Source organism: Phalacrocorax aristotelis, chromosome Z, assembly GCF_949628215.1.
Source record: "Phalacrocorax aristotelis chromosome Z, bGulAri2.1, whole genome shotgun sequence".
Taxonomy (NCBI): domain Eukaryota; kingdom Metazoa; phylum Chordata; class Aves; order Suliformes; family Phalacrocoracidae; genus Phalacrocorax; species Phalacrocorax aristotelis.
Window position 1 is genome coordinate 13,535,676 of NC_134311.1, and position 14,343 is coordinate 13,550,018.

Below are 14,343 nucleotides of genomic sequence, written 5' to 3' on the forward strand. Positions count from 1 at the left end.
AGCTGTTATATAGGGCTGAGATGAGGCTATAGAAAGACAGAGCCACAAGAAGAGGGAGAGTGAAGGACCGTCTGTGGGCTTAAGTCTGAAGGTGCTTTGATCTGGCAGTGGAATACAAAACACACACTTAGCTAGAGGTATATTAAGTTGTTACAGCAAGAGTCTGAAGTCATGTAGGGGGTGCATAGAGGAGGAAAGTTGTGTTCTTGGGGATTACCATCTTTCAGAGCCTTGTCATTTACATCTTTACTGCATCCAAGAAGTGGTCAGAGGTGGACATTATATCCCCCACTTTATCACCATTCAAATACCACAAAACAGTTAGTCTGAGCAGGTTGTATTAAATTTCAGGTCAGGAGGTAGTTCATTTTGAACGTGGCTAGTCTGGGCAGAAAATTTCTCATTCCAAATGCGTGTTTCTTGCAACAAAGTATGAATGAAGAGAGTCAGCTCAAAGGGTTCAGTCTATACTTGCCCAGTTCAGCCCTCTTTCCCAGGTGCCTGGCTACATGCTCACATATTTATTTCTCTCCTCCGCAAACATATACATAGATGTTATCTGTCACTCTAAGATTATCACTGCATTAGGGCTACCAAGTCTGTCAGACTGTTTGTAGGATACAGGCTTATTTCCTACAAAGTTTGGAAGGGATGTGCAATGGGCAATGCAAGGGCCCTTGACAAAGATAATTACTTACTGGTTAAAGTCAAGTAATTTGTCTCCTTTGTTCCTGTGTGGTGTCAGGATGATCTTGGCATGTGGACAGCCTCTGACAACACTTTGTGTTTAGTTTGTTGATCTGATATTTGTCTCCTGTTCTTGGGCTAGCATCTTTCTTTGGGTACTGTACAATACAGGCAGCTCACCCCCTTTCCGGGCACGAAAGGTCTCTTAATTCCTAGCAAGAGGGACAAAGTCCATTGTAAACCATGATTTGGGGTGGACGGGAAGTTCCTTTGAGAGGAACAGAATTAAACAAAGTTCTTCAATTCACTTGCCCTTGACGGGACAGCCAAATCAACATACTTCTTTCCTCAGGTCCATCATGATCACAGAAATAGAGCTGTATTTCTTTCTTCCAAGGATCAAGAAGCAGGTTTCCTCCAGGCAGACTATCGCTGCTCTGTCCTATTCCCTTAGTTCTAGGTGGGTGTATCCCTCAGTTGTGCCATCTACTTAGGATATAGTTTCCTCAGGTGTTTGGCTCCCAGGCTAATGGCATGCATTTTTAACTGTTTCTGTGGCAGTGGGGGATGCTCATCTTTAAGCCTGCTTGGCTTAATAGCTCTATGGGTTTGAAGTGCAGAACATTCTACAGATAAGAGTAAAGTTGGTACTTTGCATTCACTAATACTTAAGGCACAGCAGCCTGAAGAATGTAATCCTAAGGATCACAACATATGCACTCAGGTCTAGTGGGTACTCTTACCTTTGCTGCCTTTCTGTACAGCAGCGCTTATGCTTTGACCTTGACGAGGAGGGAAGTAATTCTGTCAGTCTGTGGTAACTGTACACAATAGTGTTGACAACCTCTGAGATACCCACAAGAAATGTTTCAGAATAGGGTTTGAAACGGAAGTAAATAGAACATACAATGCTCTCACACTAAATAACCAAGCTAAAAGAAATCAAAAATATGAATACTGTTTCAAACTACCACTGTATATCCTGTGCACCAAATGACGTACAGGGACTGTGTGTCTGGGGATAGCGAGTGTATGCTGTAGTAGCCTTGACAGCCTAATCTGGTTTTACAGAGGTGTTGGATTAAGGTTGCTCAAAGGAATTTAGGTGCTGGCATTTCCTTGTGGGTTTTTAGAGTTTGACTTTGCATTCTTTTCAGAACTGGTGTTGTCAGGAAAAGAAAAGCCAGCACTTTCACACAGGCTGTCAGGCTCTCGGGTCCTAGGATGATAATTTATTCATGGTCACCATTTCAAAAGTACCCAAAAGCTCCAGTTTCCACAGCTGTATCTGCCAGCTAAGGAGCCTCAGAAACTTCAGGAGTAGGACTGCTTTTTAAAATCTACCTTTAGGTCTTCAAATTAATCAGTGTAGGCCTTCTCATACAACACAAAAATAGAGTTATCCAGCTCATGTCTAACAGAGCTGGCAAACAGCTGGCAAAAACAAACCTGTCTGATGATCTTCCAGCTGGAGATCATGTTGGATCTAAGCAGAGCTGCTATGTATTTTCTTATCTGAGTGGATGTGTGAGAGAGAGAATGACACATGAGAATGTGATGTTTTGCATAGTTTGCATAGCTGCTGCTTCTTTTATGTCCGTCCTGGAAAAGGACCGGAGGGGGCTTGTTTTCTGAATATTCATCTATGTATGGACAATTCATTTAAAAGGAAGAAATTCAGGATAAATACATTTCTGGTAACACATATGCTCCACTAAAACATCTCTATACATGTTATAAATCCAGGAGTGGTAAAAGAGCACTCCTGCAATAAGCTGTAGATTGTGAGACAGCTTGTTTGTGACCAGGGCCAGAGCTGGTGCTCTCATAGCCATCTGCTTCCGAGGGCAGCAAGTCATATGTTGGCAGTTATTTCAGCACTGGGTCACTAGACCACCGTAAGTGGGAAGTTAACAATTCTTCATTGTGTTCTTTGTGGGACTCTTGTCTTATGAATAGTGTTCGTTTAACACCTGAGTTTTGAATGTCTATGGGCTGACCCAGTATGAGTGCATCATGTTGAATGCAACTTCCAGGAACTTTCCAGTGGAGCAGAAATTGCAGAGTGGATCAATACTTCAGTGGGGCAATTGAAGTCTAACTGGTTATTCTGGGATTAGTGCTGTTGGTTCACTGTACCATTTAATTGCTGAAAATGGAGCCTTTTCTGGTTTTTCATTATTTAATGGTACTTTTATTGACCTGTGGATCTATCAAACTGTCCCTCTTCCAGGAAAATCTGCAATTATCCTTTGCATTTTTCAGGATTGCTTGCTAAGAAAGCTGTTGAAGCTGGTTTGACAGTGAAGCCATACATTAAAACTAGCCTGTCCCCAGGAAGTGGGGTTGTCACTTACTATCTGAGAGAGAGTGGAGTTATGAGTTACCTTTCCCAACTAGGGTAAGACTGCTTTTCTTACTGTTGTTCTATGACTGCTTAACTAAAAGCATTGACAGCAAGTGATGAGACAGAATAACTCTTTCTCTCTACAGCTTAAGATATGTCACGTACCCTACGACAAGATCCTGCATGAGTTAACAGATTGCTGTTGTGCTGGCTGACTCTGTGCCAGCAAGGGAAAGGTCCTGTTGCTTGCTGTAGCTTCTTGAAGACTTGTGTTCTTAAACAGGAAAACGGCTTATTTTTCAAGAGTAGTGGTGTCAAAATAGTATAGATGACACTATATCATTGTTCATCTTGCTAGATAACACATTTCCCAGATCTTCATTCTGTGTGCACAGTCAGTGCAATGATAAAATTTGAGCATTCTCAAAAATGCTATTTTCAGCAGCAGTTCATTTGTTAAAACAGTACATTTTCAGAAAGTAACCCTAACCAACTGCTAAGGGGTTAAATGTTTTGCTCCAAAATAGCTTTTTGTTCACTGATGATTTTTGTGCTCTGTCTAGGTTTGATGTGGTGGGTTATGGCTGTATGACATGTATTGGCAATAGCGGACCCCTGCCAGAGTCTGTTGTTGAGGCCATTACACAGGTATGCAGCTTTTCCTGTGCAGCTTATTTAGGTAAGCTGTTCTCTATTGTGTACTGTTCTGAGCTGTGTTACACTGCCCACTGACTCTTCTTGGCTGTGTGCGAAGTAAATTCAGTCTATATTTTCTTTTCTGTGGGAAGTGCTTTGGGGTGGTTTAGAAGGAGACAGTTCTGTGACTGTCCAGTCATTGATGTTGCAGCACGGTGCAGTTCTGCAGACCTGCTGGGTGTGTGGAGTCTGCAACCACCTCAGTTACCTTTGTCTCAAACTCTGTTTTGCAGGGAGACCTCGTAGCAGTGGGTGTGTTGTCTGGCAATAGGAATTTCGAAGGGCGTGTCCATCCCAACACCCGTGCTAACTACCTAGCCTCCCCGCCACTGGTAATAGCCTATGCAATTGCAGGGACTATCCGGATCGACTTTGAGAAAGAGCCTTTGGGTAAGACAGTGTCAGGATGCTTCTTTCCACAGTTTATAAACTAAACTGGCTGGCATTAAGCTCTTTAGAAACATTTGTCCTAGGGAGATGCTTCAAATGACTGAGTACATCTGGGATACAAAGCAATTGTTAAGAAACAACAACAAGGAGTCTGTATGATGGAGAAAGGGAAAAGCCAAGCCTGACCAATATTCTAATTCCATGGGGGCATCTTTTTCATAGAATCATAGAATCGTTAAGGTTGGAAAAGACCCTTAAGATCATTTAGTCCAACTACTCACCTATCACTGCCAAGTCCACCACTAAACCATATCCTCAAGCTCCACGTCTACCCTTCTTTTAAATACCTCCAGGGATGGAGACTCAACCACCTCCCTGGGCAGCATGTTCCAATGCATGACAACCCTTTTGGTGAAGAAGATTTTTCTAATGTTCCACCTAAACTTCCGCTGGCACAGCTTGAGGCTGTTTGCTTTCATTCTATCGCTTGTTACTAGGGAGAAGAGACCGACCCCCACCTCACTACAACCTCCTTTCAGGTAGTTGTAGAGAGTGATAAGGTCTCCCCTCAGCCTCCTCTTCTCCAGACTAAACAACCCCAATTCCCTCAGCCGCTCCTCGTAAGACTTGTTCTCTAGACCCTTCACCAGCTTCATTGCCCTTCTCTGGACACGCTCCAGCACCTCAATGTCCTTCTTGTAGTGAGGGGCCCAAAACTGAACACAGTACTCGAGGTGCAGCCTCACCAGTGTGGTAGTCGCTTCTGAGCAACCTGACCTAGTAGACTTTGTTTGAGCAGATAGTTCAGCTGGACAACCCTTGAGGATCCTTTCCAACCAGAATTATTCTACAAATTATTTGGGAAGGCCATTGGAAATCACAAAAGAAGGCATATGTACAGGCATCACGAGTATAGGAGGCCCTCTTCTGTCAGACCCTTGTAGGTGAAATGAAGTGTGTCTTATAAGTGTTGACAAGGTTCAAAGGAACACATAGCTAAAGGACACCACGATAAACTTTTTCTTTCTTTCTCAGTGGAAAATTTATGCAACAAACATAACAATACCATTTTCTACAGGAATAAATGCTTCAGGGAAGAAGATTTTCCTGAAAGATATCTGGCCAACAAGAAATGAGATTCAGGCTGTTGAGCGTCAGTTTGTTATTCCTGGGATGTTCAAGGAGGTTTACCAAAAAATAGAGGTGAATTAATCCCCTGGGCAGTAGTTTGATTTATGTACTGTGCTATTCTGAAGATGTTAAATGAGCTCATCCTGATAATGAAAAGAATCTTTTTCTTCTATTGCTCCTGTTCTGACAAGTATTCAGATGAGATTTTTTTTCAAATGGTTTCTGGTTAATTAATTGGTTCTTACAGGCAGTCGTGACCTGAAAATTGTTCCTTAATGATTTTTTAATGTAACGTATAGATGATGTGTTTTAAACAGCCATCGCAGGCTATTAGAAAGTGAGGTATTCCAGCTTCACAGATGTTTGGGGCTTTTTTCAGCTGACATAAAATTCATTTGCATTAGTTAATAGCATTCACATCAGAAAAACACTTGTACTTGTTAATGTCTTCCTGCAAGGCTTTCTCAGGTATTGAAACAAAATATTCTTAAGGTTTACATGCTAGGAAAGCTGTGTAAGATTACTGATAAATACACTTGAGAGTTATAAAGTGTTATCTGTGTACATAATACAGGTTATTGTCAGAAAGCTGGTTGAGCAGCTCTTTTGTAAAAAAGTGAGGGTTTTCCTAACTCTTTTAGTATATAGAAACATTTAAAAAAAAAAGGCAAAACCAAACATAACGTGTCTTGTCATACGAATTTCCCAAAGTGCTTTAAAAAATGCACAAGGCTTTTGCTGAAGTCAAATTTGTGAATTTACCTGGATTCTGAAGTAATTCTATTGCTTCTGAAGACGTAGAAATCACTGGGCTTTTTTGTGTGTTTTTCAGACAGTAAACAAATCTTGGAATGCCTTAGATGCTCCTTCAGATAAACTATATACTTGGAATCCCAAGTCAACTTACATCAAGTCTCCACCTTTCTTTGATGGCCTGGTATGTGCATGCTTTCCCTTTGAATGAAGCCAGAGAGTGTAGTGACCTTGACTAATGTTCAAGGTGAAGCAAAACACTTCAAGGGCCCTGGGACTATCCATTATAGCTTATTAAGGCTTTCATTCTAAATGTTAGAATTACACTATTGTATTCATTACAAAGGCGTGAGTCAATCTGAAAATAGTAAGTATTCCCTCTCACTTCAGGGTTTTTGAAAACTCTCTTTTTCCTTTTAAGTTGGAATACTTTTAAATAGTCACAAAGCAAGTGAGGGAAAAGGACAGGAAACAAAGCCCACGGTTCTGCCTGCCTGCATTTTGCACCAAATAGTTCAGTGTTCAGATTACTATTTCAGTACCATGTACAAGAAAATGCAGATTTCAATGCATGCAGATGTCTGGGAATCCTGGGGTTTTGTCTGTGTTTGTGCATGTACCACAGGAAGCCTCAGCTAATATTTTTGGTCTCATCTATATTTATGAACTTGCTGACAGACAGCCGGGACATCATATTTTGTTCAAGAACATAAACATTTCTAGTAGGTTTGGTTTTTCTTTCTTCTAACTTGTATAAAACGGAAGACTTTATTTTGCAATTGGCACTTTTGAGAAAGGTGAAGAAATTGTGTGTCATATTTTAATGATTATATTTGTATTTATGGCTGTTTAGACTTTGGCTCTTCAGACCCCAAAAACTATAGAAGATGCTTATGTCCTGTTGAGTTTTGGGGATTCTGTGACAACTGACCACATATCTCCAGCTGGGAATATAGCAAGAAATAGTCCTGCAGCCCGTTATTTGACCAGCAGAGGGTAAGCACTACTACTTGTTCCTGTTAAAATTGGGAAGAGGAAACAAGCTACAATTACTATACCATGTTACAGGCACACATATCTGCTGGCTGTCCACATACTCTTGTATACCTTGATATATGCCTGGGGAATATATAAAAGAAGAAAGAAAAGCATTTATTTCTGTGCTGTTTCAGCAGCTCTCACCAAGTGTAAGAACTTGTAAGAGTGTGCGCATCTATTACACTGGAGAGCTGAAGACCTTTTTATGGAGAGAGGAGAAGATGATAACTTTCAGGCTAGTTTTTGCAGTAAGTCTGTTCATAAATGAGGGAATCAGGATTTGTCTCCCTATCAAAGCAAAATTATCATGGTCCTGAATGCCAAAAATTGGCTTTATACTCAGCTCTTCTATTATGTGCAACTATTTCCCAGATCTAGGCTATCAGAAGCTACAGAACATCCAGAAATTTAGGTTTTAGTGCAGCTGCATAAATTAGCAAAGCTATTGTGGTTGGAGTCCAAACTGCTGTAAAATGTTGGTCTTTTTTCTATGGCCAGCCTGTCAGCTTAGTACTCTGGTTTCAATTTAAGGCAATACTAGGACTTGCTGAGTTGCCCTATTCAGTCTTCACAGATAATATTTGCTTTTATTCTCTGGTTTAGCACTTCTTACAACTTCAGTGGTGTTTTGAGGAACAGCACTGATATTATTTTAAAAAGTATTCTCACTACACCTAATGATTCTGGAGAGGAAATTCATTAGAATAGTGTAATCTACTGAAAACTAACTGCTCTGGGCTCTTTGGCCCTCTGCTGTCAGTCACTTTGAAATCTAAGTAGTCCTACACACATTACAAAACAGATGTTGTATGTCATAGCTGCTGTTTGGATGAAGCCCAGTGCAAACAGTCCATCTCTCTGTCACATTCCAGCATGTTTTTTGTTTACAGGTTGGGCTGAAGTGTCCAGTCATTCCCATATCTCTGTCTGCAAATGAACTACTTCTGCAGTTCTAACTTGCAGTAGGCGCTCTCTGCCTTTTAGATGTTTAGCACAGTGTCTCTACCTTTGTTCTACATGCTATGGTAAATAGTGAGGAGAATTTTCACTATTATATTAAGAAAATAATTACATTGCATCTTCTGACCTAACAGGAACTATATCCTTGCATCACTATCAGATACTGTTTTCTAGGGCAAGGGTTGAGAATACTATGGAAGCTGATTTCTGTGACAAAGGTGTAGGCAGACTTCTTTTTTTTATATATATATATGTGTGTATACATATATATGTGTGTGTGTATATATATATATTTCCCCCCCTTTAAAAAGTTTTAAAAGTAGAAGTACCAGCTAACTGGGTGCTATTGCCATGATTGAACTATGTACATACCTGCCTTAGAAACACCAGTTCATTACTTTCTGGTTTTTTTTAAAGCATGGAGTGCTTCAGCCTAAAAACAACAAAGTTTCCTTTTTTTGTCTTTGTGTTTTTTCCCTTAATAGCTTGACTCCTCGAGAGTTCAATTCTTATGGCTCCCGCAGAGGGAACGATGCTGTCATGGCCAGGGGAACATTTGCAAACATTCGCTTGGTGAACAAATTTATTGATAAACAGGGACCTCAGACTGTCCATTTCCCCTCTGGGGAAACTGTAAGTACACATGCTGTGCTACACTGAGGCTCACTGACAATGAAGTAGATTAGTACTGGCTTTCCTTCTTACAGTTTAGGTCATTTACTTAAGTGCCTTTTAAGTAAAGCTAATGAGAGGACAGGAGCTGTATTGACCAAGGGGAGCAGGTCACATGCTGTGTATGTAACGTGGTGCTATCAGGCATGTTAGTGGAGAGTGTAACCACTGTAGAAGCAGTAGTGGAAGATGCAGGTTTGTCTTGGGCATGATGGGCTAGAAGCCACAAAGCACTGTATGGTTAATATCCTTGAAGTGCTGCTTGACAGAAAATGTGGGCTTCAGCTCTTTTTGTGGGGACACATTTTTTTCCTTGTTTCCATGGAACTGTGTTTCCACCCCCAAAAAGTATATAAAGTGTTCGGCATTTTTATTCCAGCTGGACGTGTTTGATGCTGCAGAAAGATACAAGCAGGCTGGCCATCCTCTGATTGTGCTGGCTGGGAAGGAATATGGTGCAGGAAGTTCCAGAGACTGGGCAGCTAAAGGACCATTCCTCTTGGTGAGTACAGTAAACTAAGTGGAGGACAGTACTTAAAAATGCATTTGGCAGAAGACTATGGATGGACTTAACTACCATCATCCTGGGTAACTCATTCTCAGTTTTGGTAGCAAGAGTTATTTTGAAATCTCAGCTGCCTCAAAGAGCCACAGTGGAGTTGCAAAACCTGTTTAAATATTAATAGATCCTGTTCGGACTGGACGCCTTGAACGATCTTCAGCTAGAAATCCACAAGGCTACATCAGAGAGGCCAGTTTCTTTTCTTGTGCTTCCCATAACCCAATAAACCTTGGGCTGCTTCCAACTGCCTCCTTCAGCTCATTTAGCAGGGAAGATAGAAAGTGTAAGAGAAAATAGTATCAGTGAAAAGGAAATTTATAATGGTTTCACCATGCAGATTGCAGGGACACTTACCAGTATTGTTATAGGAGCCTAATAGAAATTCAAGCACAGTGAAATATGTTTTGTTCTTTGTCTGTCCTGTCCTACACTATTTACTAGCCCAAACCCTTGATTCAAGCTTTCTTGGTGTGGAATTTGTGAAGGGCCGTGGAGTGTGTTTTATTAAACAAAGTTTTAGGAGAGTTAGTGTTTAAGATTATGTTGGTATAAGTTTTTGGTTTTGTTTTTGTCCAGTGATTTTTTTTTTTGTCTTAACTGTATTAAAATATAAAAATTTAGAAATTAATTAAACTGCATCCTGGAGCTTGTAGTGTAGAAGGGCAACACTGAATTAACAAGAGTTATAGAAATGACTAGTGGTGCTCTGTGTAAGACACATTAAAGAAGTGTGCAGTATTCCTGAGAAAACATACGTAATTTTTTGACAATCAGACTTCTAAAAATGTTTGAAAGTTAACATATAGCCTAGTAATCCTGGACAGTCAGCTGTCAGACAGATGTGCTGACGTTACCAGTATATGGTAAATGAAATGGAGGGGAGCACAAATGTACCAATTTCCTTCCTATGAGCACAGAAAGACTATCCTGAATCATGAAGATAACAGTACCTGTTGTGTATTTCCCAGGGTGTCAAGGCTGTGCTTGCTGAAAGCTATGAGAGAATTCATCGAAGCAACCTAGTAGGGATGGGAGTGATTCCTCTGCAGTATTTACCTGGAGAGGATGCAGGGACTTTAGGACTCACTGGACGGGAACGTTACACAATTATCATTCCTGAAAAACTAAAACCACAGATGAATGTCCAGATTAAGGTAAGAGACACCTAAGGGCTGAATTTTCCGAATCACTGTAATTTCACTCAAAATTAACTGTCTCTTCAAACAATGTGCTCTCATATGGGAGTAAGCTTCTCTCACTTGAGGAAGGGAGAGGAACTGAGATGGTGGAGGGGATGAAAACAGAATTGTAATAGGGATTTGCTATGATGGGATATAAAAGCAGCATGTGCAAACTGTCTTATTTAGCACAAAGCAGTCCTGTAATTTGGACCAGTCTTTCAAAGTCCACTATAAAGTTTTCTGTCTCGGTTAAGTATTTGAAGCACAACAGAAAGTGAACTGTAAGTATTAAATAAACTAATTTAATTATTTAAATTAATTTAAAATTAAAATAATTCCTTGACAATTCAACTGACAGAATATTGTACACTGCAGCATTCAAAGTGAAGTCTAAGCATACCCAGCACAAAGTCTAGTTAAACTTCAGGCCCTGTATTTGAAAGACTGCCTTTTGTTTAGCTTTGCCTCAAAACCTATGCCCTTCTTTGAAAAATATTAACATCTACAGATTGGAACATCTGTAAAACTGACTTACTTAACCTAATAGCATCAAAGTCTGCTTTTTTTACTGCAGTTAGCAAAACAATCTACTTCTTGCATGTTCGTTTAATGCAGGTGGTCTCCTTGGATTAGTTTCTAAGAATAGTTGTTGACATATCCCTCGTTAACTGCCCTGAATCGTAGAATTATAGAATGTCCTGAGTTGGAAGGGACCCACAAGGATCATCGAGTCCAATTCCTGTCCTCACACAGGACAACCCCAAACTTACACCATGCCTCTGAGGGTATTTTCCAAGTGTTTCTTGAATAGCGTCAGGCTTGGTGCCATGACTGCCACCCTGGGGAGCCTGTTCCAGTGCTCCACCACCCTCTGGGGGAAGAACCCTTTCCTAATACCCAACATAACCCCCCCGCCCCCGGCACACCTTCCTGCCATTCCCTCGGGTCCTGTCAGTGGTCCCCAGAGAGAAGAGATCAGCACCTGCCCCTCCTCCTCCCCTTGTGAGGAAGCTGCAGACCGCCATGAGGGCTGCCCTCAGCCTCCTCTTCTCCAGGCTGAACAAACCAAGTGACTTCAGCCATTCCTTGTATGGTTTCTCCTCTAAACCCTCACCAGCTTTGTGGCCCTCCTCTGGACACTCTCCAGTAGCTTTATATCCTTAATGTACCATGGCACCCAACACTGCCCACAGCACTGGAGGTGAGGCCGCACCAGCGCAGAGCAGAGCGGGACAATCCCCTCCCTCGCCCAGCGGCAATGCAGGGCTTGATGCACCCCTGGGCACGGTTGGCCCTCTTGGCTGCCAGGGCACCCTGTTGGCTCATGTTCAACTTGCCATCGACCAGAGCCCCCGGGTCCCTCTCTGCAGAGCTGCTCTCCGGCCTCTCGCTCCCCAGTCTGTATGTACAGCCAGGGTTGCCCTTGTTAAACTTCATAGGGTTGGTGATTGCCCAGCTCTCCAGTCTGTCCAGATCCCTCTGCAGGGCCCTTCTGCTCTCGAGAGTGTCAACAGCTCCTCCCAGCTTTGTGTCCTCAGCAAACTTTCTTAGTATTCTTTCCAGTCCTGCATCCAAGTCATTAACAAAGCGATTAAAGACTACTGCCCCCAAGATGGATCCCTGCAGAACCCCACTAATGACTGGCTGCCAGCCCAATATAACCCCATTTACTATGACCCTTTGAGCCTGACCCATCAGCCAGTTGCTCACCCCCTGCATTACGTGTTTATCGAGCTGTGTGCTGGACATTTTGTCCAGGAGGATATTGTGAGAGACAGTATTGAAAGATTTACTGAAATCCAAAAAGATCACATTGACTGGCTTCCCTTGGTCAACTACGTGGGTGACCTTGTCACAGAAGGAAATAAAATTTATTAGCAGGACTTTCCCCTCTTGAAATGGAGACAGTATAGATCCCAAAGAGTTGTCAGCTTATTACAGATGAACATTGTGCGTTCATCTGGAAGTACCTGACTAGGGGAGTCTTCAGTAAAACACAGTGGTTTTACTGACTTCATGCACTTGTCTTAGTGCTTTTCGGATTGCCAAACACTAAGCCTCAAAGCTAATGAAATTAGTCTTGCTGTTGGACCTAAGCCAGAAGAATGACTACATAGAAAAACATCAAGAATTAGTATGATCACTTGAAAGGATGATCAGCTTTCATGCATCTAAGCTTATATCAACAATAAATCTGAATGAGGCAGTAAGTGCAGTGCAAGAAGTCTTCATACTGTGTTTATTATGGTTTGTTTTAAACCACTTTCCTCTTCAGCAGCTGGCTGTAGTCTAGTGTGGAAAGAAATACTGATGTCCAGTGCCTCTTGACTTCAGTTTTCTATCACAATTCCTTGAGATGGCAAAACTATCGTAGTAGTCTTTATTTTGCTATGTCATATAACACGTGGAAGGTTCTGCTGCTTAAATGACTATCTTTGACCCCAACAGCTGGATACTGGGAAAACGTTTCATGCCATCATGAGATTTGACACTGATGTGGAGCTTACTTACTTCTACAATGGTGGCATTCTGAACTACATGATCCGCAAAATGGCATCCTAATCAAAAACATTAAGCAAAACCGTCCAGGTACAAGCCTGCTTCTGGTGAGCACTATAAAACTATGGTAATCATAAATTTGAAAGTGAACCATAAAGCGAACAGTTTTTTTTATGGATTGTATTAGAAGGCTTGTTTACAATGCTGGACTATTCTGTGTATCAGGACGCTGGACACGCTTGCCCAATTAAAGTAAACAAACAGCTTTTGTTTTATATGGTGGTTGGCTTGACTTACTTTAGAATACAGTGCAAAAGTCATTAAAATACTGCTGGAATCTGTGGAACTGTTGAAGATCATTTGCTGATTTCATATATTTGGTCCATTTAGTTTGACTATGAAGTTAACTTCTATGCTCATATCAGTGGTCCAAAAATTAACTGACAGTATAAAAAATTATTTTTATTTCTTTCTGATTACCTGGTATTGGCTTGCTTTCTTATTCAGTTGACCAGAATCCGAATCTAATACTGATATTATTTAGCTGTTTATTAATTAAAAAAAAAATGTGAACTCTTGTTGTTTAAAAGCTAAGCCTTCACAGAAAGGTGGACCTATTGGGGATAATATTTCTAATGGATAAAAATAAATTTATTTTCAAGAACTTTGACAGTTTCTTGTCATGTTATTCTCAGGACTGAGATGCAGAACAAAGCTTTGACTGCTTCTACAGGGACAATGAGGAGTTTAAACTCACAGAAGTCTTGACTTTTCATATTTAAGTCTTGTTTCTTTCAATAACCTGCATGAGACAGGATCAATACAAACACTGTCAGATACTGACAGTCATCTGTAACCCAACAGAATACTGCTGTGATGTACTTTCCTCTATTTTACATCCTCAGAAGGACAATCTACCATAATTTCAGTATCCATGAGAAATTTTTTTTGGCAGTTAGCAACCACTGGTTATACTAACGCATTCACTGAAGTCATTAACGGCCCAATCCACAATACCAGATTAATCTATTTACTGTGATAACAAATACCCTCTTACTCAGAGATAAACAGGGTTATAGTACTAACTCTTAAATGTATTTAGAGCAACTGCCATAACAATTAACATAGTGGAAAAATTCTTTCAAAGTAATCCCCTAATGTATTTTTAGTGCAGGCGGCTCCAGCTGTATGTGGAAAAAGCAATGAAAATAGTTCTGAAAGAACTCAAGAGGCCTGAGGAGGGGATAGAGATTGCACTGCGACTGCAACAGGGTATTCTTGCTTGACTACAACAAATAGTCCCTCTAGCAAATCCAGCAGAGACCCACAAAGACATTGCAGGGTCTGGAGCATCTCTCATGTGAGGACAAGCTGAGAGGGCCAGGACTGTTTAGCCCAGTGAAGAGAAGGCTCAGGGACATCTGCTG

The 14,343-nt window shown here is 41.1% G+C and overlaps 1 protein-coding gene across 3 annotated transcripts in view; it reads left to right on the forward strand.

Annotated features, from left to right (window-relative positions):
- The window catches only part of ACO1 (aconitase 1), a 36,345-nt gene extending 22,761 nt beyond the window's left edge, over window positions 1-13,584 (forward strand). For all 3 annotated transcript variants that reach the window (XM_075079356.1, XM_075079357.1, XM_075079358.1), the window contains 10 exons: window positions 2,953-3,088; window positions 3,598-3,682; window positions 3,964-4,120; window positions 5,199-5,323; window positions 6,084-6,188; window positions 6,858-7,000; window positions 8,488-8,635; window positions 9,054-9,176; window positions 10,205-10,390; window positions 12,866-13,584. In XM_075079356.1, the coding sequence (XP_074935457.1) occupies window positions 2,953-3,088; window positions 3,598-3,682; window positions 3,964-4,120; window positions 5,199-5,323; window positions 6,084-6,188; window positions 6,858-7,000; window positions 8,488-8,635; window positions 9,054-9,176; window positions 10,205-10,390; window positions 12,866-12,979 (1,322 nt within the window). In that variant the 3' untranslated portion in view covers window positions 12,980-13,584. The remainder of the gene's footprint in view (window positions 1-2,952; window positions 3,089-3,597; window positions 3,683-3,963; window positions 4,121-5,198; window positions 5,324-6,083; window positions 6,189-6,857; window positions 7,001-8,487; window positions 8,636-9,053; window positions 9,177-10,204; window positions 10,391-12,865) is intronic.
- The last annotated feature ends 759 nt before the right edge of the window (window positions 13,585-14,343 follow it).